General features: G+C 33.8%; 1 protein-coding gene across 5 annotated transcripts in view; it reads right to left on the minus strand.

The window, feature by feature from the left end:
* LOC149796249 (receptor-type tyrosine-protein phosphatase alpha-like) overlaps positions 1–13,556 on the minus strand; it is a 68,646-nt gene extending 55,090 nt beyond the window's left edge. For 4 of the 5 annotated variants that reach the window (XM_089960886.1, XM_089960883.1, XM_089960882.1 and 1 more), the window contains exons 1-2: positions 13,312–13,556; positions 5,669–5,899 (exon numbers count right to left, since the gene is read on the minus strand). In XM_089960886.1, coding sequence (XP_089817012.1) covers positions 5,669–5,899; positions 13,312–13,387 — 307 coding nt within the window. In that variant the 5' untranslated portion in view covers positions 13,388–13,556. The remainder of the gene's footprint in view (positions 1–5,668; positions 5,900–13,311) is intronic. The other variant, XM_089960885.1, reaches the window with a different exon arrangement.
* Between the last annotated feature and the right edge of the window lie 11,725 nt (positions 13,557–25,281).

Here is a 25,281-nt window from a genome sequence, read left to right on the forward strand (position 1 = left end):
CCGCCAACTGGCCTCTCCTCGCGTCAGTGACTACTATGCCATTGCATAACGTCATTCTCCAGGTGCCTCAATCCTCGGCCAGCACTTCCCAGCCGTCGGGTGAAATGTCGCATGCCTTCATGTCCCTCTTGCACACATCCTTGAAACGGAAGATGGCGGCCGACTCTTCTGGTGCCAGTGGCCAGCTGTCCATATAGGATGTCCTTTGGCAGCCTCCCATCCTCCATGCGTCGGACGTGTCCCAGCCATCGAAGGCGGTGTTTGCTCAACAGGGAGTACATGCTGAGGGTAATTGCACTCTGCAGGATCTCGCTGTGTGGGATGCGATCTTGCCAGCTGATTTTCGGGATGCGTTTTAGGCACCGTATATGGAAGGAGTTGAGCCGGCGCTCTTGCCTCATGTAGGTATTCCAGGTCTCGCTTCCATATGGTGGGGTGCTGAAAACGCAGGTCTGGTAGACTTGGATCTTGGTGTGCTCTGTCAGCGCCTTGTTTTCCTACAGCTTCTTTGTTAGTTGTTCCATGATGGTGTTTGCCTTTCCAAGCCTTCTTTTCAGTTCCACATCAAGCGAGAGAGTGTTGCTGATGGTTGACCCCATGTAAGTAACGTTATTGACTGCTTCGAGGGTGACACCGTCAATTGTGATGGAAGGGGCAATGGTGGTATCTTGCACGCTGACGTTTGTCTTTTCCAGGCTGATGGTGATATATATATATATATATATATATATATATATATATATATATATATATATATATATATATATATATATATATATACATATACATATATGTATGTGAGTGTGTGTGTGTCGTGCAACGTTTGGTGCATGATTGTATCTATATCGTGTGTAATTTTTCTTCATTTTGTAGTAACCATCTATAAACAAGATCTTACATAGCAAGTTTTGTCCAATAATATAGATTCTATTTTAAGATATTAAGTCATTTATAGGTCTTTACAAGTTGAGTTAGGCCTATACATTGAACATTGTGACTAACTTGAAGTAATTTCTCACTGGCTGATGGTGAATACTACGATGTAAGTCACGTGGCCAGGTATTATGAAATGTAGATGTCTATCTAGTGAAGTCTATCGTGGGATTATATTGCGACATATTGGTGTAATAGTCTTTTGGACAGGTGTTCAAATTTGTGTTTAGATATAATTTGAGAGGAGATATCTGTTTGGAGTATTCATTGAAACAACAAAGCGCTCATGGGACCAAAACTCTATTTGAGGATTATCGTGAATTTATTTAAAGGAGAGATGGACTAATGGACAACGGCACTGTAATACACCATGGATGTTGGCACATCAATACATTAGAGAATCTGAACACATTTAGAACACTCTATTGATTTTGGAATAATATGGATCTTTTAAGATTATTTTGAATTAAATCCATAATATTGTTAATTCCTCTTACATTTTATTTTCTGTTTGCTTTAGAGAATTAAATTGTTTGTTAAGCCTCTCTGTGACCTAGCTTATAACCATAGAGTCCTAACACTGTGCATGCTTTTTTCTGTGCCAACGCAAGAGTTGGGGATAGTATAGTAATTTATTTCATTATATTGATGGGAAAAGTGTTATATAAATTTAATTTGTACTACGTGATTGAACTTTGCCCATAATTGAGGGTAGGAGTTTTGGCCTAACTATTTTTCATTTTAAAATCAAGTTTACTTGGATTTAAGTCCAGGACATCGATTTTCAGAATTATTCGTTCCTATTATAATATTTGTAGCTAAATCAGTCATTTAGTTGTGTTCGGGCCTAATTTGAGAGGATGTTTGTATTTAAATTACTCACTGAAATTGTAAAGTACTCATTGACTTTTCGGACTCAATCATTATTCTGGGATTATTGTAAATTAACTTAAAGATATTATGGGGTATGTCATTATAATACATCAAGACCATTTGCACATCGACACATTCAGTATTGGAATTAATTCGTAACACCACTGAAATCGATTTGGAACACCTTATACTTTTGGACGTGTAATATAACTTCTACGACTATTTCGGATTTAATTCACAATACTCCAAGTTCTTTTTAAATGTTCACTTTGTATTCGAGAGAAATAAAATTTGTTGATTTATTTCTAAATTCGCGCTTTCCCTCTTTTCCACTATTTAGTGTAAGACCATAGACTCGGAACATGAGCTAAGATTAGTATCCAAATGAATATTGTTACCGACGTCAGGTGATTTGCCATAGGGAAAACACCTAAGTACGTTTGCCCAGGGTAAATGTATTATGCGAAAAGATAGCTTCTTTCCTAGTGTGCTTTCCAGGGGAGGGGTAATGGTTATTCTAGTGGTAGTGATGTCATCATATCACAAGCTCATTTTATTTTATTTAAAAATCCATTATTAATTATATTTATGTTGGATATAAGTAATTTGACAGAAATATTTTTATTATACTCATCAATGTTGAGATATATCTTTCATTCAAACCACTTGAATTGCCCCGGTCATCAGGTAACCAACTATTGTTTTCGCCAGACCCTTTGTTACTTATACCTGTACCGAGATCTGACTAAATCAAAACACAGTGTTCCTAAAACTGAATGAAACTGACACACTTATTTTACCATTTTTAGAATTTCAAATCAACATATTGCATGTGATTGTAAGCAGTATAATATCAGGTTCCTTTCGAAGTGATGGACTTTCCTAATGTTGCCTCTGCACGAGTACATTAGAATACAAAATATAACTGGTTGTGTCTGACACGCACCAGGTTATTGCCTGCATGGATGCCCGATGAGTCTTGCATGTGATATACCCCATAAATTCAGTGAGTCTCTTTGAAAATCAGTAAAACTGTTTTTAAATACCATCTTTAAATGAACATGAATGTTGGGTGCGTTGCTTACTATATCATTAGATTTTATTTGGATTTGCTGATAATAGATCATATGCAACTTATTTACCCCTATTACTTCATTTAATTTTAATACGTAAAATTCTGAACTGATTAGAAAAGACTTAACAGTGTATTGGGGTTATGTCAATAAACGTTTATTGTATTGGATCAGGAATCTCCTTCATTGGAAACGGAAATATCATGCATTTGCACATTAGCCGTATGACCTGTATACTAGTTTATTTCTAGAAGTACTGGAAAGACTCGTATTGCATAAGGACTGATTAGAACCTGTTTGAGTCTAGCTGATCGGCATGAAACAGCCCACTCCTGATAGCCAAAAACTGGTTCACTCACTTAAAAATAAAAAATAAAAACCTGATGGGTCAAAATTATCTACAAACATGTAAATCATCAGGTCTCCAATGGTTCGAGATTATCATTAGAAATGTCTATCAGTTCTAATAGAAACGAATACAACAGAAATGACCTCGATATACCAAAAGCACTTGAAAAGTCATAAATATGTTTTTAGTTTCCTTAAAGCTAGATCGCTCTTTTATTCAGTAACTTCAGAGAGGGGCAGAAGCCTCGATGATACCTTACATAGCCATTGATAAATCGATTGTTATACCATCGATAACTTGACAGTTATCAAAAATAAATTTTACCCTTGCGGAATCAAGCCGCACCTGTCTCCCCAGAATATATACAATTTTGGAAGTATATTATCTTGAAAACAGATATTTGTTACTCGCCCACTACCCCCACTGGTTTTCATTTAATGAAGTCTTGAATTAAGCACGCTGAATAAAACAATGAGTCTCTTACAGTGATTTGTCGGGACGCTTTATCGTCGGTGGGCAACTTGGATAGGTATATATCTCGTTCATGTAGACACATAACAAGTTAAATGTGTAACAGTTAAATATTGATATTAATTTAAATCTGAAAATCCTAAATTTGGTCACATATGTATTAACCAAGTGCAACTGCTAACATGCTCTGATGCGTATTATTATCTATATTCCTACAAACAATTTAAAAAATGGTTGCAACTGTCGACAAATTTATTTGCAATCTATGTGACATAAAAATGCTTCAAATTAAAAATCTGACCCGGAACGTAATGTGGTTACCTTGATCAGTTCTGCCATAAACAGTAATGTTCTTTACAATAACTTGAAAGCCGATGTCAACCGCCCAGGTGTGGTTTCCATTTCCAGGGAAATGGTGTCATTAAATAGACGAGCCATATGTCCACCTGTTATTTTTGTGTATATTTCTGTAAGCGCAAATGATATTTCGGATATTTCATTGTTACAGTAGTAATTATATGTCACTGGGTGACTGATAAGCAAATTTAGAGAATTATTTCAAAGAAAATATGCCGTCGGCAAAAAGATGATTTTATTTGTTGCGTGGCTGTCTTTTTCTAGTATTCTTGGTTTCAATGTTCTAGAACTATAATAGAGATACTTAAGTTCTGTATGGCAAACAAGCATAACTGTGAGAGATGTTTTGGGTAAATGAATGAAATGAATGTATTTGAAAGAATTTAAATATAATATGCGTCTCTTATCTTCTAACCTATACAATTATATCTTTATCTTGGTTTTAAACTACCACCCTTAAATGAACCTGAATGATCAGTGCAGTGCTTACTATATCATTAGATTCTATTTGGATTTGTTTATATCGAGTCATATGCAATTTCTTTGCTCCTGTTATTTCATGTAATTTTAATACGTAAAATTCTGAGCTGATTTAAAAAGACAGAACAGTGTATTGGGGTTATGTCAGTAAAGGTATCTTATACTGGATAAGGAATCTCCTTCATTGGAAACATAAATATCATGAATTTGCACTTTAAACTTATCACTGGTATGTGAGTTTATTTCGTGAAGTGGTGAGCAGTACAGGAAAGACTAGTGTTGCAAAAGATCAGTTTAGGACATGTCGGAGGCTAGCTGATCGGCATGAAACAGCTCACTTCGTGATAGCCCAAAAAGGATTCCCTCCCTCAAAATTAGACACCAGTGAGAGGTTAAAATTATCTACAGACATGTAAATCACCATGACTCCATTGGTTTGGAATTAACATTAGTCAAAGCTTAACAGTTTTAATTAAAACGGATAAAACAGTATTGACCTCGAGATACCAAAGGCGCTTTAAAAATCATAAATATTTCTTTTTTTAATTTTTTGAAGCAATGTCGAGTTTGTGTTTTTCAATAACATTTAGAGAGGAGTTTAAGTCTCGATAATCTCTTAGATAGCCATGGATTAATCGATTATTATACCATCAATAAATTGATAGTCATCGAAAGCATATTTTAAACGAGCGGAACTAACACCCACCTTTCGCCGGAGAATACATATAATTTTGGAAGCATATTCTCTTGAAAACAGATATTTACTACTCGCCCCCACCCCTATTTTTATAGTCGTGAATTAAGCACGTTCAATAAATAATGGGTCTCTTATAGTTATTTGTTTGGAGACTTTGTTGTCGGCAGGCAACTGATGTTGTATTAGTAGATATGTAGTTTATGTGGACAAAAAACAAGTTTGATGTGTAACCGTTAAATGTTGATATTGATTTAGATGTGAGAAACCTGAATTTGGTCGTATGTGTAATAATCAGCTGCAGCTGCGAACATAGTTTTGATGCTAATGATTATCTTCTAGAAACATAAAAAAATGGTTACAACTGTTGACAACTTATTTACAATATATATGAAATAAAAATGATTTAATTTAAAAACTGAAAGTAATGTTGGCTACCTCGATCAGTTCTGCCATAAACAGTAATGTTCTTTACAACGATTTGAAAGCCGATGTCAACCTCCCATGTGTGGTTTCCATGTTCTTCTTTTGTTGCACTGCAGGTCCTGGAGCTATCCGGATTACTCCCCCTTGCATTCCCATCGACGGCCTTGTCAGCAGTCCATTCAAAATTATATGACAATGTTGATGATTGATACGCGAGTTTTTTTTGAGCGAAGTTTTGAAAGCCTGTCAAAAGGAAGGTGGTACATGAAAAATTATATATATATATTATTATTATTATTATTATTATAGCATAAGTACATTTTTTGTTGTTATTGAGCGTGATAGCAACGACGGTTAGTGGTGGAAGCTTTTAACGTGTCCGTGTACATTTAGGAGTGATAAGGTGCTATTATTTTCACTGAAATGGTTTTCAGTTATCTGGAGATTATGTGAATATTCAATATATCAGCAGATATACTCACTGTTTGATATTATAAAATTTTGAAGGGTAATAGTACTTTTCTGTTCAAATGTATAGTTATGCACTTTAGAGACTTGGTTTGTTTATTTGACTTATTTCATTTTAATTACCCAGTTCTCTTCATTATTGTGTATGTTTTGGCAGTTAGTGTGTAATAACTGTTAGTATTACAAATAGGCGTTACAGAGAAAAGAATAGTTCAAACGTGAGTGGAAATACCAAGGGAAGCAACAAAATCAAACTTGACAACGGTATAATTATCAGAATGCAGGCATTTGTTACAAGTATGTGAGATACAGTACTTGACTTGCACTTCATGTGGAAGAAGAAAATAAGCAAAATGTTAAAAGGGGGTGGGGAAAGTGCATTTCTAATGAAGATTTAAATCTACTATTCCAGCCTTTGTGAAAATGATAACATTATGGAAACTTTTGTGTGGGGATTGTTCGAATATTTTAAGCCTGATTTAGTTGCAAACCGTGAAATGGTAGTAAAGGAAAGGATGGAAGACTTGATAGAGTTGACTTTTTAGAATCACGAACTATCTGAAAAGAAAAGTACAATACACAAAGAATGTAAATGACAAAAGTCAGTTACTAGAGATCAAGGCACATAAGCGCCTCTAGAAATAAAAACGAACAGAACTCAACCCCCTCCCCTAATAAAAACAAAATAATTTTAAACAATCCTTTAGTTCAAGGGGTGGAGGAGGACGAAGGTGAAATTCTGAGGGAGAGAATTTCAAAACTGGTTAAGGGAGTTACAAAGATTGACCCAGGACACATGAATATAGCAGTTGTATATATGATCTCTAAGGCGGGGATAACCAAAGCCATCAGTTATCAAGACGCGGAAGGATTTCGAGCCAAAGAGAACGAGATGAGACTGAAATGTAAAAAGGATAAATATGGAACTGGTAAAGGAAAGTAACCAGAATAAATTTGGAACTTATTAGTAAATTAACCAAAGTTCAATAGAATAAAAGCACGTATTACTTTGTCGGTTCTATATGAGATAAAATCATGTCAGGAAAATGATACAATTTGACATTTGTGATGAAATTAAGGATTATATTATAAACTAAGTGTAACAACAGTTATATGGAGTTTATTTACTGTTGTTCCTTTTTCACCGATTGCGTTTTGCTTAACTTATTTTTTATACTTGAATTATTTGTCTGACTGAATGTTTCTTTATGTTTTAATGGTTAATTATCCAATCTGTGGATGAGTCATTACTCATTTTTCTTTTTAATTTGTAGGCTCATTCATTCATGTATTTATTATTCATTTATTTTGCTTATGTTTCTGCTTAAATTGTAGATTAATCTCTTAATTGTTTTCGTTTGAAATTTCATAGAGAATTCATTTATTCTTTCGTTTTAAACATTCCTTCTTGAGTTATTATAGTAATCATTTGAGGAATTTCTTCCCTTCCATTTTGTCCCTTCAGGCTTTCCTCACTTTATTTATTAAATTATTATTCTGTCAGTGCCATGCTAATGATACATTCGAGGTGATACTTGCGACTGAGTGCCATGCTAATGGTCAGTTCGATGTGATACTTGTGACTGAGTGCCATGCTAATGATAAATTATATGTGATATATGTGACTGAGTGCCATACTAATGGTCAATTCGATCTGATACTTGTGACTGTGTGCCATGCTAATAGTCAATTCGATGTGATATTTGCTGCAATTGGTCCTCTATAAGAACATGCATATGCAATTGTTCTACATTTTGTAAATATATGCATTTTGTCAACTAATGGTACAGACCTGCAAGATTAGTCCATTAAACAAGGGATATTTTTCAATAGTAAAGTCAAAGAAAGTATCTTTTCGTAGAAACTCACTGAAATATGAATTTATACGTACATTGGACATCTTAAAGCTGATACATATGAATATTTTGCTAATTTGTTTTGCAAAATAATATTAGTCGATATCTGCAAGTGGTTGGACATAAACGATTACAAGATATTGATCTGGACATTTTTAAACATTGGTAAATGTTTGGGACTACTTTCGATGCGTAATCGGTTTCCAGTTTATGAAAGCCCTTCCACCGCACCCACACAAACTGCATGACTTAAGATACAAAATTTGCAGCCCAGAAAAACCTCTTGAAGTTGAAACACTGTAATAGCACAGTCACCCTTGTATCACAAATATCATATGACAGTTCAGAAGTTGCAGTATTTTTGCTTTGACATCGTGTTTGAACCAACTGTTATTGAAGTTCATGTTTATATGACGTTATAGCAGAGGATCCGATTAAAAATGGGCACGGATTGTGTAGACGGCACAAATACTAAATCGGCAAGTAAAGACGATCATCTAATTTTTTTCTCTTTCCTGTGTTAATCAATTGTTTTTGAAATTTTCTGAATGAAAAATATCTAAAACTATGGGTTACTGCATTAGGAAAATAAATGAGAAACGGGCAAAATAAAGGAAATTGAATTTGAAACATTAGAACTTTATGAATGATTGTCTGACAACATTTAGAGAAAATCTTTGGGGGAAATAAATAAAATTGGAAATATTTTGAAAGAAAATACATGGAAGGATTTATATTAAGGTCCAATGCTTGAGGTTACGAGTTAGAAAAGTAAATAAACAAGGTACTTTTTAAAACTTGAAAAAAATATTGTGTAAATAAAACAATTAAAGAATTGAGTTTAGATTGTGGGAGATATATAACAGATTGCACACACACACACACACACACCCATATATATATATATATCTTATATATATATATATATACATATATATATATATATATATATATATATATATATATATATATATATATATATATATATATATATATATATATATATATATATATATATATATCAGTTTTATATCGAAATGTATAATATAAGATTTGCAGATCGTAATGTTTATGTAACTCAGGATGTACAAAACAGACCATTTAATCACAAAATTAAACTTAGTCAAGAGGAAAGAAAATGATGCGAGGTTGTTTTTTTTATAATCCATGAATACAGTTGGACTTTCAAACGGATGGGAAAGTCGAGCCTCTCATAGTAACATAAATCATACATGGGGAATCGTCCAACGGAAGACTTGGAGAACAATATCTATTTTGATGAATTTGCAACAAAAGAAAATTAAATTCACTCAGAAGTTAAAGGCTGCATTTTCTTAGACTAAAACTTGTGTTCAAATATTAAATACTAACGTGCATAATGATGGGTACCCTTGACGAAATTATTTTTCTACAGATATGAAGTTTATAACTTTTAATTCTAAATTAATTTATTGTGAAATATTTTTATGAATACAATTTTAAAAAGAATTACATTTTAGAGGATATCAAATGTACTTTTGTAGGAGAAACAATGAAGGTATTAAACGCCTCGTGTCTAAAGCCTATATTAATATTACTTAAAACGTTTCATCTCGTTTTATGAAATATTTTGCACCTGTTTGCCCTAACATTGTATATTTGTTCAAAATATAAAATTTACTGGATGTAAACAATTTGATCCTTTTATGCGATATCCGCGTATTTTGGCTAAATATCATATTGACACTTGATGTTTACTTCCATATATATTTTAGTTAAATGATTTAACGATACATAAACATTTAACAGTACCCCAGTCGATTAAGAAGGGGGACCAGTTTCTTCTAAAATAGGTCTCAATCATAAACTAATGACTCGTGTAAGAAATGCCTTTTTTGTTATTGATTATTTTTAATTGGGTCTTATTTCATGACAAAGGCGAAAAATATTGTAATATAGCACAAGGCTATGGATCAATTTATACCTTAAGTAATCAGGGTGGATATCATTCGGCCCCCCCCCCCTTCCCCGCCATTTTAATCTTGAGATTGAAATGTGCAGCTTCAATGTGATTAATACTAATTTGAATACTATTGCAGGGAATGTGAGCAAGAGGTATAGAAGATGGGTTGGTATAGGGGTAGGGGTATCACCATATTTAACGAAACGTTTTAGCAATTCCCTCCATGATTCCAATTAACTACAAAGATGCGAATGGTATTCCTATCCATAGGTATGATGAAAGTGTTCTTTTAAGTTACACAATAATTATCGTCTGTGTTGTGTCTGTGTCCGATTATAAAATGTGTCTTCATACAGTTGTATAGTTGACATACAGCCTGAAACCTAATTAGTCATCTGCAATATGGTAACACTCCAATAGATTAAGCTATTTTTACAAATGATTAATACCATATGTATAATATGTTTTGCAAAGAAGTCGACAATCGAACAATAATTGGAGTGGTTTATTTGACAATAGCATGGCCTTCGACAAAGTCTGGCATACAGTGTTAATTTATAACGCAAGTTTTTGCCAAATTGGTGATGGATAATTGGAATTCTTTATAAAGCATCTTTCAAATGTGAGACAGAAAGCATTAATAGATGATTGGAACATAGCGTGGCTGGTGTGCTTCAGGGATCTATACTTGTGCTACGCATATTGTACTGTATATTAATGACATCGTCGTTGATATTCAGTTTTGTATGAGGCTTTTTGCTGATTTTACTTTACTATTAATAATTGTTGAGGACCCAACGTTAGCTGATGGTGTTTTTCATGAAGATCTGTATACGATTATTTATTGGGCGCATCAATGGTTAGCATATTTTAATTGAAAATAAAGCCGATTTAATCATCATAACTAGAAAATATCAAAATAACATCATCTACAACTTGTATGGACTGTTGGTTATTAAAACCATGAGTTCTCATAAACACTTAGGACTAACCATGGATCAAATCCTATCTAGATGTACGGGTAATAAGTACAAAAGCAATACATTGAGTATACTACAAGAAAAATAAGTACGAAGACATTTTACAAATTAGACATACTACGAGGAAATAAGTACAAAAGCACTTTAGAACATCATACGTGCTATGAGGAAAAAAGTACAATAGCATTTTAAAGATTATAGATGCTATGACGTTTGAAAGTCAGAGTAAAGTTTTTATGTCACATTTTTGCAGTCTTTTGGGGTAAGTGGAGCTTTTGGGGAGATAGGTGCACCAATAAAGCAAAGACTCTATGGACAGAATACAAGCTGAAGTAGGTAAGAGTAGTCAAATCTACATCACATGTTCGACTTCTGGACGGGGAAACAATGGAACGGATCTCACTAGTCGCTTTAAACAAAGTATGTTAACACTGAGTAATGCATTATGACACGAGTCCTGTATACTGCGGGCTTTAGTTATGCCAAGAACATGTTTGTGCTATACATGGTTACCAACTAATGTTTGACACTATTACAGCGTTTTACACCATTACAATGTTTCCACGATCACAATGTCTGACACTATGACAGTGTTTAACACTTTGACAGTGTCTGGGATTATTACAGTGTTTGACACCATTGCAATGTTTTAAACTATATCAATATCTGACACCATTACAGTGTTTGATACAATGCTTGAATCTATTACAGTGTTTGACACTATAACAATGTCTGACACTCTTACAATGTTTGACACTATTACAGTAGTTTACACTATAACAATGCTTGAAACTATTACAGTGCTTGACACTATTACAGTGACACTATAACAATGTCTGACAATATTACAGTAGTTGACAAATTATAACAATGTTTGAAACTGTTGCTGTGTTTGGCCCGCGTACAGTGTTTGACACTATTACAATGTTTGACACTTTTAACACTATTTGACACTATTACAATTTTTCATCTACACATTTCTTTGAATGTTTCATTCCATTTAATCAATATTTTCAAATATCTGCGTTTATTACGCAAGTCAGATTATCAAGCTAAATTAATATTTTTTAAAAATAATGATGACATCTGAAAATAAATACAGTCCAAACTATCTGTAAATTTCAGACTCAAAATTGTTCAAAATGATTTGGGCGTAATGCTTTTTTCATACACCAACGTACAATATTTTTGGCAATAAAGGCAAACCGAAAGTACGCGTTGCCAAGTTTAAAATTTAGTTCTAGAATTACTACACTGTGTACAGCTGCACTTAGAACATAACAACCTGTTTCGAACTGACCGTGATTATTCTCAGACAAAACGTCTCAACATATTTTTTATACTATCAAAACGAATTCTAGAGCGTGCAAGTTTTTTCAAACATTAAACTTTATTTTGCTAACAGGAATCTTAATTACTCCCGAAAAGTAATTCATAATGAAGAAACATATTTAATAAGATTTCTGTTGTTTCTTTCCTACTCTCTGCCAATTCAAAGACGTCAGACATGTTTATAAAGAGGTTCACCTAAATTGTGATCAAATATGTCAAACACGTTTATAAAACAATTCACCTAAATTGTGATTTTATTAAATACCATCAACAGAGCCGATGCAAAAATGCCCAATTCAAAATTTGCCTCCATAAAGTCATTGTTTTGTATATTCAGATTGAGAACATAAAAGGAAATATTAAAAACAGAAGCAAGGTATTAATTTTTTGCATATAAAAAGAGTTAGTGTTCCAGAATATAGGACATGTAGAGAAAATGGGTGTCTGTCGGTTCAAATATCATCATTATCCCCAAAACTATATTTCCTGGAAACCTGAATTATTCTAGGCATCCTAATGAGTCTCTACGACAACACAAATGTTGCTGAAGTTCAATAATAATAATAAAAATCAGACTACTACTTCGACTACTACTACTGCTAATAATAATAATAATAATAATAATAATAATAATAACTATTACCACTACTACAACCATTACTACTACTACTACTAAAACAACAATAATAATAATAATAATATATTTAAATAATTATAACTATTGAAATTGCATCTATTGTTACTGTCATTATTGCTATTGTTGATGATGATCTACAACAAGTAATGCTTTAAAAAATATTTTGTTTTTGTTGTTCACATTTCCTTTGGGCAAAACCTTTTGACGCATCAAGTACAAATTCAGATGTCACATAGTTAAGTGTATATACATAGAGATCGAGAAGACCGGCTTGAAAAACATTTTTGTCCTAACCACCGGCGTCAATAAATTTAATAAATCAATACACACTGTTATAAAGATTAGCATGCCGATATAATGTTCATCAGAAGTAATGCTTTAACGTTTAACATATGCTACACATTAAACCAAAGTTCTAGTAAGCACTGTTTAATACTTACAAAATGATGTATGAAAATCGATGACGCAGATGACAATGATCCATGACACGGATTTCATCCATAGAGAAGCTGACATTACAGCAGACGATATCTTTCAGTTCTGACAAGCTGATAACGTCAAAATAATGTAAACGAATTTTGTAAGTTTCAGTCTTAAAGAACACAACGTACTGACAGCTTGTAGTGCTGGCTTTAGAAATGGAAAATTAGTCGTTCTATTCCTTTTCAGACTTTGTGACAAGTGTTGCCACTTGATCGTATATCCGGGTTTGTGATTATAAATTTGTGTTTTAATCTGCGTTGACCAAGTCAAGTACCGATTATCACGGAACAGGATTTATCTGCTGATATAACTCTCTCTCTCTCTCTCTCACACACACACACAAACACACAAACACACACGCACACAACACAGTATGCCATCAAATATTGATATTACAATGAGAGTCATGAAAACCTTTTCGAACAGCGTATGAATTACAGTGTGTTCAGGTATACGTGATACAAATAGTATATCAATTGCCGCATGATAGTATGCTTGCTTTCTTTTGCGGTTTTTCTTTCTTGTTTTAGTTCTCCTCAACAATAACGACTTACTTTGCCTCCGACACTCGAGGATACAAATATCCTTATAACATTAAGATATGATGACTCACTGATATAGAAAAGAAACTAAAACCCACGTGTATACAAAAGTAATGGTCTTCACGCGTTTTTCTTCCACCTAGTTAATACTGACCGCCATATAGTCTATCATTTATAGAAAAATGACGATAAACCCACAAAACCAAACCAATGATGTTCTTTCCCACCAGAATTTTGATTCAAATACACAACTTCTTCCAGCTATTTATTTATTTATGATTAAGTGTGATGCTCAAAATAGAGAAAGATGCATTACAAACACTTAGCTTCAAAAGCGACGGTGTGTGTATAGTTAGGTTTCTTTATCATAAATTTACTGTTAGTATCTGGAAAAATGTTGGTGACAAATTTGCTCTCCCTCCTCCTCCCCCTCTCTAACTGGGCATCATTTAATAAATAAAATCTTCTATTTCGGTCGATTACTGTAATAACATTGTTCTTTAATTTATCCGTTCCTCTTACATCTTCCTCGCTTCCTATCCTAAAGCAAAACAAACCACTATAATAGGCGTATGTTTGACCTAGATAAAGCACCATCCCATCACGTGTCAGTCGGATGTACTTGATAATGTATTACAGATACTAACATATGTAATACGATATACTTATATCGACAAATTTAACATCCTTTATGAAGCTGTGACAACCTTTATTGTCCCTTGCGTTGACCTTATGTAGCAATACTAAATTAGCTTTTCTTATCATTATCATTCTGAGCTCCGCAGGGAAAAGAAAAGTGTTAACAAAAAATGTATCGCATACACAGACTCATACATTCAAAGCTTGCGTCTCTGTCGCTGTCTTTATCCATTTATATGCTTCTCTCTCTCTCTCTCTCTCTCTCTCTCTCTCTCTCTCTCTCTCTCTCTCTCATATATCTGTATCGTCAAGTTGCAACTGTTTGTTCAATCTCGCTGTAAGTAACTGTCAAAGTAATGCTGTATTCCCATGCCAAGTCACCGCTGGAGCCGCTCACAATTTCATTTTCCAGAAGCAGTCCAATTGTTATCAGTCTGGACCCGGATAGAAACTTTCAAAGTCGTCTAGCTGGTGAAACTGTCTTTGATTCAATATTTTAAAACTGCATAATAACTGTAAGTCACAAATATATATTGGTATGCTGTCCCCATGCGTCGAAGAGTTCGTGTTATTAACAAATCTTGGAGGAAATGAGCAACAGTCATTTCAAGGGATTCATTTATCAAATTGCGATATCCGTGCTTTCTTCAGCTGACTAAATAGCAATTCAATTTATGATTTAAGATGAAAGATTAGAGATATTGAAACGTTAAGCAATATATTTCGTTTATAAGTTATGCACAGTGATTTTATTAAATGATCTGAAAATGTATAAATGCATAACAAAAATATAACTATCATATTTATTCGATCTTGATTGTTCGAGACGAGTACCTCTTGTTGTCAGCATCAGAGAATCTGGATCGTGATTAGACCCTTCGCGTCTCATCATGATCCGGAATTTGTGAAGCTGACAACTCGACGTTATCTTGCGACCAAGATCGCATTACTCTACTATTAATAAATATTCACTTGACTGTTATAACTGATGTGATAGGTTCCCTCACCAGATTTTGTCACTTAGAAAAATGTCAAGCCGACATCCAGTGAAAATTTTATTAGAGAACGGAAGAAAACATAAAATGGCTTGCGGTACTAATCCCATGAGTTAGTATCACGCAGAACATCCGAGATGGATAGTTTTTTCTCAGCGAGATAAGAAATGGTTTTGCCCACACTGAAAACACACACGCACATACATGCACACACACGCACACTTTTTCTGCTTCTAGAAAACTCAATTTGTATGCCCTCCATAAAATTATAAAAGAGCAGAATACGTGATAATACTGCTGCAATGTTTCAGTTTTATAGGATTCTCAAAACAAAATTCCCCATGCTTTCTCATTCACCCCCACCCACCACCGTGTAATTTGTATTAGCAAAGATTATCACACCAGTCACAATCTGTATTAGCAAAGACTGAGTATCCCATGAACAGAGTAGCACTATTAGACGGACGAAAATCTAAAAAAAAATCCATTAGATAAGACATTAACGGCATATTTGCATAAAAGTAGACTTACATCAATTTTTATAATCTGGGTTTCTTGAATTTAATTTTATGTCTTATAAGTGTAATGTTTTGGTAACTAAGCCTTTAAAATGCACAAATATAAACTGGTATTTACGCACGGGAACTTTATCATTTCTCTCATTCATCGGGTTTTACAGTTGCTAGTTGTCACGATTTGTTTGTCCCGGTCGGGCCTAGTATATTTGAGTAACAGCTCACCTCAAATTAATAAAAATAATAATAATAATAATAATAATAATAATAATATTATTATTATTATTATTATTATTATTATCATTATTATTGCTCTTAATAAGGTAAATTCAATGTGACATTTTGTGAATGAAATTCATTACATTGATGATCTAACCGTGTTATGCTATTTAGACTAGACGCATATAGATGAGAACTATTGTTGTATTACACTTTTGATAGTAAAAGCCGGGACACGAACTGGGTCTGTCCTTCCTTTCTTCTGTCCTTTCGTCGTCTTTCCGTTCTTCCGACAGTCAAACACACCTAATGCAGCATAACTCACTTAAGACTTCACCCAGTATTTGAAGTCTGCTAGATATCGATGAGACTTGATACAGTTCATTGTAAATGTTTTGTGTCTTCGTTTATCATAGCTGTATCCGATTATCAGACCCTAGTCCCTTTTTTTCTGCGCAATAGTCCCCATCATGTTTTAAAAATCTCATCCCACTTTGGTGTGAATGGGACCTTGTCTGATTTGAATTAGCTGCATTTTGAGTTATCACTTAGTTAGTCATATCCTTCTTTTCCAGATCCACCAACATGATTTACCCTTAAACATACAGTCAAATAATCAGATAATAGCCTATTGTGCGCTGTGTAATGGCGTTAAATCCAAAACAATAAGAACCAAATTTGGTATATAGCCTGTTTTGTAGTGGCAATGTTTGATTATCAGCATTTGGGATCGTTAACTTTACACACAATAATTCTCTTAATTATAACTGGAATTAGCTCACGTTTTATTGGCAGCTTGATAACGGTAAGGCCAACAACAAAACGGTGAAATCAGTTCCAGGAATTAGCTTATTATCGGGACTGCTGTGCTTCGTATCTCAGCCTGCATTAAAATTGTTTCGATATTTGAGGCAAACTAAGTTATTTACTTAATGCACTAACCTTTTAGTATATTATTTGCTTCTTTTTGCCTCAATCTTCCTAGTCAAAACAATTATGTTAGTAAAAGCATTTAGTTTGTTGTAAAACAGTCATGTCTCTTATTGAAGTGGCCAAATAGTCTCTTTTAAGCTTGAAAAACAAAAATCAATCGAGTTTACATAACCACTGGAGATAGAGAGAGAGAGAGAGTCGGTAAAGGCCGTCCACACTGAAAGAAACTGTTCAACTGAGAGAACAGCTTACATACAAAAACATAATAAGCAACCGTTTAAAGAACTGCGTCTGCTTTCAGTGGAAAGTAAAGCGTAGTCTTCCGTTTTGTACAAATCGTGTTATGCAGATAAAAACAGGTGACTTATTTTGCAGTGTATGCAATGATTGTGGCATGCGTTATATTATCCATGTACATGTGTAGATTCATTTCACATTAGTCAGCCTTTTCATTATGACGTTCTATGGAACGAAATAACTAAGACGCATGTCTATTTTGACAGGGTGATGCATGTAAAGTTGAATCGTCAGTAGTGACAACATGTAAGAAACAGTAAGATTGATTGCAAAAATCTTCGAAGCATAACGGTTTGATCAACATACAGCTGTTTACATATTATTATGAATGATGTTATTGTGGTAAAATGTCATCCGATTAATCTGCAGTAGTTTAAAGACAAGAAACGATTGGAATACATGTATTGGTGTGACTTGGTTTCTTAATTGACAAAAGAACGCAGCGAACCAAACAATCGAGTTAGAACCTTCACAGCTGCGACCTATAAGAGACAACTTGTAATGAGAAGCCTCAACCATTCATTAATAATAAGGTTCAGATAAGAAAGGGAAAATGTCTGGGTTACATATCAAAATTTTTATGCATGCATGTCAGTGAGGGACAGAGTAATTTAAGTTAAGCACGTACTGCAATTGCAAATAAAATTTGAAGACGTTCTTGTTCAAGAAGTGACTTGAAGAATCAAAGAATTCCGACCTTGCAAAGCAAAGCCGCAAAAAAAGAATGTCTTTAAACACTATTACGCATTTAAATAAAGGCAACATTCACCTAAAATCAAACAACAGGATATGTTATTTTATTGTGTGGAAAGCTTTAATATCTACAAAAATGATTTGACAATTGCACTGCTCTAAACATATATGCAGTAAAACTTTCTTAATTTTAACGGGGGTGGGGTTGGTGGTAGTATGATATGCACATGTTTGTGCAGGTTGTAGGTTTCTGTTCTTCAACTTGAGAAAACATAGACGTAAATGGCAGTATCCTTCACTGAAGCAAGCAATAGTTTTCATGCATGCTACCTAAGTAAAGGACTGGAAGAAAGGCCCTGCGTCATAAGACACGACATGGAAAATATACACCTATCATATAGATACGAATTTCTACGTTGACGTTCATTGAGTGATGGATAATCTTGCCACAGCTTTTTGCGTTTGACGAATTGCTGAACTGAATGAACAATTAACATACAAAAGAGCTGGTTCAATTAATCATTAGATGACCAAACCCCAATAAACCGAAAGAAAGTGAAGTCTTAGAAAAAGCCACCGGTAAGGAAAGGATGTATTTATGAAGCAGAAAAATGGCATATATTTTACAGAATTGAAGAACGTCAACAGTTCTAAGTATGGTACTCCTTGAACAACACCAGGATCATCAACGCAAACATAATTTAAATATGTAACCAGTAAGTTTGACCTTTCAGCCTCGAATTAGGGACTTCGTGGAAGCTACATGGGTAGGCATCTTATAAATCTACATACTTGTAAAATCTGGCGAAAATACTTCGAGCTAAACTTTAGTTATTGTTTGGAAACTTGATGTTCCAGATGACAATAGTCATAGCATTATGCATTATGTCATAGGTAGGTGAATATACATAAAGATAGATGTAATTTGCCTCTTCGTCCACGATGAAAGTTGCGAAAGGTGAGACTTGACCTTCCGGAATTAACTCTTTTGATTATTAGCTTGATTATTTTTTTCGTGGGTATGGTGGGGTGGGGAGAGGTCAATATTTTTGTTTTCATCGGGGAATCATCATCAGATATTAGCAAAAGAAATTGTATCAGTGAGGATATTCCATCCATAGTGATTGAAATCCAAAGAGACCAAACGTCTATGACACATGGAATTTTTTTTCTTCGGTTGGTGGTCAATGGTTAAAGTCATTACATATATCATTGTTATATAATATTGACATGGTTGAGCTGACATCAATGAAAAGATTCCCATAGGATATAATTATTAATAATAGTTGAAGGTCAAAATTTCAAAAGGCAGGATCACATTGATCTGTTTCTTAAATCCTTTGAAGATAGACTTATACATCTGTGGCGAGACATTAACCTTTCAATGATATGAACAAGTGTACATTGTGCTTCCTTGTGTATGATGAAATTAAAAGTCAAAAGTCAAGGCAACAAGATGAATTGTTTAGTTTTGTTGATTTAAATTTTGAAGAGCTGTTTCAAGGGGATGCATCCTCTGATGCCGTATATATTTTCACTATGAGGTTCGCAATAAATCTGCAGTAGAATGGAGTGTTTAAAAGGTCAGAGGTAGAGGTCATGGTGTTACAGAGTTACCAATAGGGCTGCAGCAACGTCGCCTCAGAATGGACAATACATTTGAGGTTAATCAAAGTTACGTTGACGAAACATCAAATGCGTTTGAAAGGTTTGATTTGTTTAAGTCAGCATAAAAGCTTCTAAAATAGAGTATATTTCAGAGTGTGGTTTATATCTGACCTTGATCTTTGCCCTTGACCCTGATGAGAAGACTGGCAAACTTTCTTGTTTTAATTCCTCATAATCTTAGTTTTAAAATTATTTAAAGATAATTTAAATTTCCCATGCTAAATATCACCAAAGGCAAATTATATGTCAACTGGACTTGGACTATATTGGAATATTTGACTTAATGTATATAAAATTGCCTTCTTTTGATCATGATCAGAGTTAATATACATTATAAAGAGATTTCACTGTTATTCATGTCTTGTACACAAACTATGTATTAGTTCAACTGTTGAGAAATGTACACATGTATCGTCTGATATATGATATAACCATACATGCAAATGAATATCCGTGTGAAAGACATCACATATCTTTAAGGCCTACTTGTATGACCAGTACAGAGTGCATACTTAATTATGTGTGCAAAGTTTGACATGACTCAGAGATTGACTCTTACCTGCAATGAAACCTGGTAAAATGGAGATTCTCTAACTAAATGGCACTGGTCCGTCTATCCTAGTAGTAGCAGTCTGCACTTAATTTCAATACACCAACTGAAGCCCCAATATTAATATTAAGCAAAATCTGCTTGCGTTCAATCTAACTGCTAAACACATGAATGCCACTCTGGCCGGCACAGTCATCTTTGTCCAATGGAAAAAATAATTACATGAGTCTTTTCAGGTAGGAAAAGCTCCATAATGGTTATTTCTATGTAAAAACAAAGTGTAGGGATTTCATGGAATATTTGCAACTATTATGTAATGTCATTTGATGGAAAGTGAAATATTCAACTACGCATGACAATTACAGTTTTCGTTACGAACTTTTTGAAAAGAAAATCATAATATTAATGCTCAGTTGAATCAGTTATGCAATATATTTGACTTGTTTAAATTAGAATATCATTATACAAAATAGTTATAATAGCTCAAGTTCTAGATAATGTATGGCTTGTATCAATCAAGAACTCATTATGCAAAACAGAGTTTCCATAGTTCAAGTTCAAAGCACTGTATGACTCGTATTAATCAAGATCCGCCTTTCCAGGACAGTGTTATTATAGTTCGAATAAATTTTACTTGCATCAATCAACATCTGCTTTGCAAAACAAAGTACCAAAAACTGTAAGTGACAAATTCCAGTTTGGTCGAATTGTTTGCAATTTTTCAGCCTGGTCACAACTAAAAAAATTTTTTTACCTCCCCCCGCCCCCCCCCCCCCCCAAGAAAAGGACCAACTGGACATGTGGACATATCTCGAATTAATTGGCAATTGAAAAATCACTTCATGCCCGAAAATTTTAGCATCAAAATTGGGCTGAACTGTGAGTAGTACAGCATTAGTATCATCATAACCATTATCACTACTCAGCTCCTTTTCCTCCCCCCAGTACTACTACCATCACTAATACTATTATTATTGATTGTACTAAACCGACAACGATTTCCGTATACACTTCATACATGTAATAACACTACATTATAGTGTATTCATAAAAACTGGGATATGACGTCTTTAGTGACCTGCTAAATAGATGGAACAGATGCATGTTCTATTTTGGTAGGTGATTTTACGTGGCACGTAAATAAATAACTTAAGTTAAAATTATCATGTTAATGCGTTGACACGGTAAGTAAATGTAGATTTCTTTAGTATTAACACTACTATCAGTAATAGTAGTAGTAGTTGTAGCCGATTTAGTCTCCACCATTTATATATAGTTCGTAGTAATAGTAGTAGTACTTTAGAAAATATTAGTAGATTTAGTAGTAGTAGTAATAGTAGTAGTAGTAGCAGTAGCAACAGTAGTAGTCTTGTTTCTGTTATTTAGTGTATTTTTTACGAAGAGAGATTTTCTGCCAGCTTTTACGAAAGAATTTCTTCACCAGCTTTTATGTGAAGATTTGTTTCGTAAACTCTAAGTCAATCCGTTTCTCAAATCCGAGAGAGAGAGAGAGAGAGAGAGAGAGAGAGAGAGAGAGCGAGAGAGAGAGAGAGAAGAAAGGAAGTTCAATCCTCTTGAAAGAGGTGTCACTTGATGATGTTGTAAATACAGCTACATGTTTGAAAATCTTGGCTTGCGAGGGTAGGGGATCGAGCTGTAAAGACAAAGCCTGTTTGAGCTTCTGGCCAGCAAAACTTTATTGAAATACTCAACATATAAACTTACATTTCAATATCAAACTACAACAAGCTCAATTTTCGGATATAAGAAATACATATAAAACTACGATATTCTTTCACTTACCAACATCATACTTGTATAATATCTGTCGTTTAGAATGTAATACAGATAATTAAATATCGAATAAATTCACGATAGTAAAAGAATCTAAAATTCAATATTTCAGACTAATATCGTAATTGAAATATATGTTACTGAATTAATTCTAAAATGTAAACATATTAAACTATTATTTAACGAGTATTTTATTTCTAAATTAACTATTACTGAGTATGAAGTTGGTGGCGAACGTTGCTTTTACTATAATCAATAATATAGTTATAAGTAAATATAAGTTCTTCAAACAATTAAACTTTCTAATACATTATGTTAAATAATAGTAAAGAAATATTAAAATAATCTAAACATACTGATATCAGGTTAACATCTTAGCACTAAAAATTCTTATAACACTAAAAAGTCTTATACTATGAAAAATTGTACATATATCATAATCTTACCTGCAAAGACAAAGCCTGTTTGAGCTTCTGGCCAGCAAAGCTGATGTCAGCCCGTGGCTGGGGCTTTTTATACCCGTTTCTTAAGACAACGCCAAATATGGCGCGCTCCTAGCTCTTGCGTTGGCCAGAATCTCAAAGTGAGGCTTCGTAGTCTCTTACAGATTATTGTCTTGGTCTACGTACATTATTACGTAGGTACTTCTGCAAGATCAGCACATTTGCCCTCTATAGGAATCTTTGGAATCTGTCTAGTTCACTATTTACGTAACCTAATGAATGTACTCTTTTTGTGCTGAGTCTGAGATGTGTGTATACGACGGTTCGTACTTGATCATAATAGCATAATCATTGTTGAATAGTAGTATATAATTGTAACACGAATAAATGGATTCAATCTCAATATTTTTTTTTGTAGAAGATTACTTCCAATATGATTTATCAATTTACTTCTAATACAATTTAATCAAAACTTACTCTTAATACAATTTAGAGGAATTTTCAATCTTGTTACTTGTACTAAAAAATTCTGTCGTAATATATTTGTGCATTTGTAGACTAATAAGTGAAGGTGAAAGTAGCATGCAGATTCTTGCTTTCTTAATTACTGTAGTAATAGTAGCAGTACTGTTGTTGGTAGTAGTGGTGATAGTGATGTTAATAATCTATTAGAAGTAGTTACATTTGAAGTTATATTTAGAGCAAAAGTAATATTAGCAGTTACTGCATAATATTTAGAGCTAACAATGGTAGTATTAGTAGTAGTAATCCCCATATAACACGTAATCGGGATAGCGAACTCATCATAACCCGATTCCGTCTCGGTATATACCTAAATATACTTTTGTATAGGAATTTGATTTATAGCACTGAGTCTTAACTTGCGTGCTTATGATGGCATGCAATTATAGTTTGATTTGATACAACGTGGAAATAGTACATAATCTTTAGAAACTAGTCTTTAGAAACTAGAACCAAAACGTAAGTTTGGAATTAAACAAAGTCAAATTACAAGATATATTTTAGAACATAAATGCAGTATATGACAACGTCATCTATTACAAATATAATGGGTTTGAAGTTGTGCAATAAGAAAATCGTATGAAGACTCAAGCGTGATCTTGATTGCTTGTTGCAAGTCTTCAGATAGGAAGTTTTAATGGATACCTACGCAATATCATTTCTATAAACAATCTATACAGGATATAGCTATTATACGTGGGCCTCATGAAGGCACGAGATAATGACACATTCAGATGTATTCCGAGTGGGAAAATTGTTAAAGGAACTCAAATTAAGTAGTTGATTTCCTGATATATGCATGAGTAGAGTAATACAATCTTGAGCTTAAAGGAAAACATTAAAAACCTTAAAGGTCACTGGCCATCTATTTTGTACAAACGTGTGACATTATCACAGTAATTACAAAACGCATTTGTTATGCATGCACACCATGACAATGTTTAATTAGACTTAAAAATTCGCTTTTTTAAATGAAAAAATTATTCGCCAATGTCCTTAAAACAATCGATGGTTTCTGCGTGGCAAAAACGGATATGACGTACTTGTATATCTTCTATTCAACCTAGCCATTAATGTGTTTAATTTCCCCACGTAAATATATCTGATGTATCTTACGATCGTGCTATTGTGCAGCAAATATGGTGGACTTTGCTGCATACGGATGTAACCAATCGAGTGACGATGGGACAAAAGGGTTCTTTATTTTTCTGAAACACCCTGTTTACCAGAAAAAAAGTCGAATAATGCTGTGGGATCGAATATAGTGAAGGATGGGAAAGTTGAAGTCAATTTGGCCCAAAGACAATTCGACCCAAATTGGGCTGAAATTAACACAGTTCGTCCCAACTTGAAAGATAATTCTTCCAAACTGATAGACAATTCGACCCAACTTAACAATAGTTCGAACTGGCTCTTTTTCTTCAAACAAATAGATCATATTAAATATTATCTAACCTGCATGATAGTATTATTTGTATTAAAATATTAATTCTGCCTACTATTATCAAGCATTCTTCTATAGAACCCAGAGATAGCACTTTCCGTTCTATCTCTGGATTCTATATAAGAATGCTTGATAATAGTTGGCAGAATTAATATTTTAATACAAATAATACTATCATACAGGTTACATAATATTTAATTCGTCCTCTGCTGAGATTCGAATCTAGGTTTGCGGGAAAACTAAGCACACATCACCGAAAAATGATGTTACTCAATCGGTGTTATATGCACTCGTGTGTCTGTCTACAATTATCAAGCATTCTTCTATGGAATCCAGGGATATCACTTTCCGTTTTGTCTGGTGTATATTTATAATTCTCTATAATTAATTATATATACCTTGATTTCTTTCATAGGAATCCGGAATGACTGTGTAGATGCATGATAATTAATTACTATGTCGTCATGCGAGTGTGTCTGCTACACACGAGTGCATATAACACCGATTGAGTAACATCATGTTTTGGCGATGTGTGCTTAGACGTGAGGAAATATGGGCTCGTGTGCGCAGGCAAGGCGATGGTTGCCGTTTACGACAAAATGTTTTTGACAATTTTTATAGATTGTAAAATAGAATAGGATTTAGGAAAAATTAAACAAATTTAAACAAACTA

Source organism: Sinohyriopsis cumingii, chromosome 6, assembly GCF_028554795.1.
Source record: "Sinohyriopsis cumingii isolate HCF-2022 chromosome 6, ASM2855479v2, whole genome shotgun sequence".
Lineage (NCBI taxonomy): Eukaryota > Metazoa > Mollusca > Bivalvia > Unionida > Unionidae > Sinohyriopsis > Sinohyriopsis cumingii.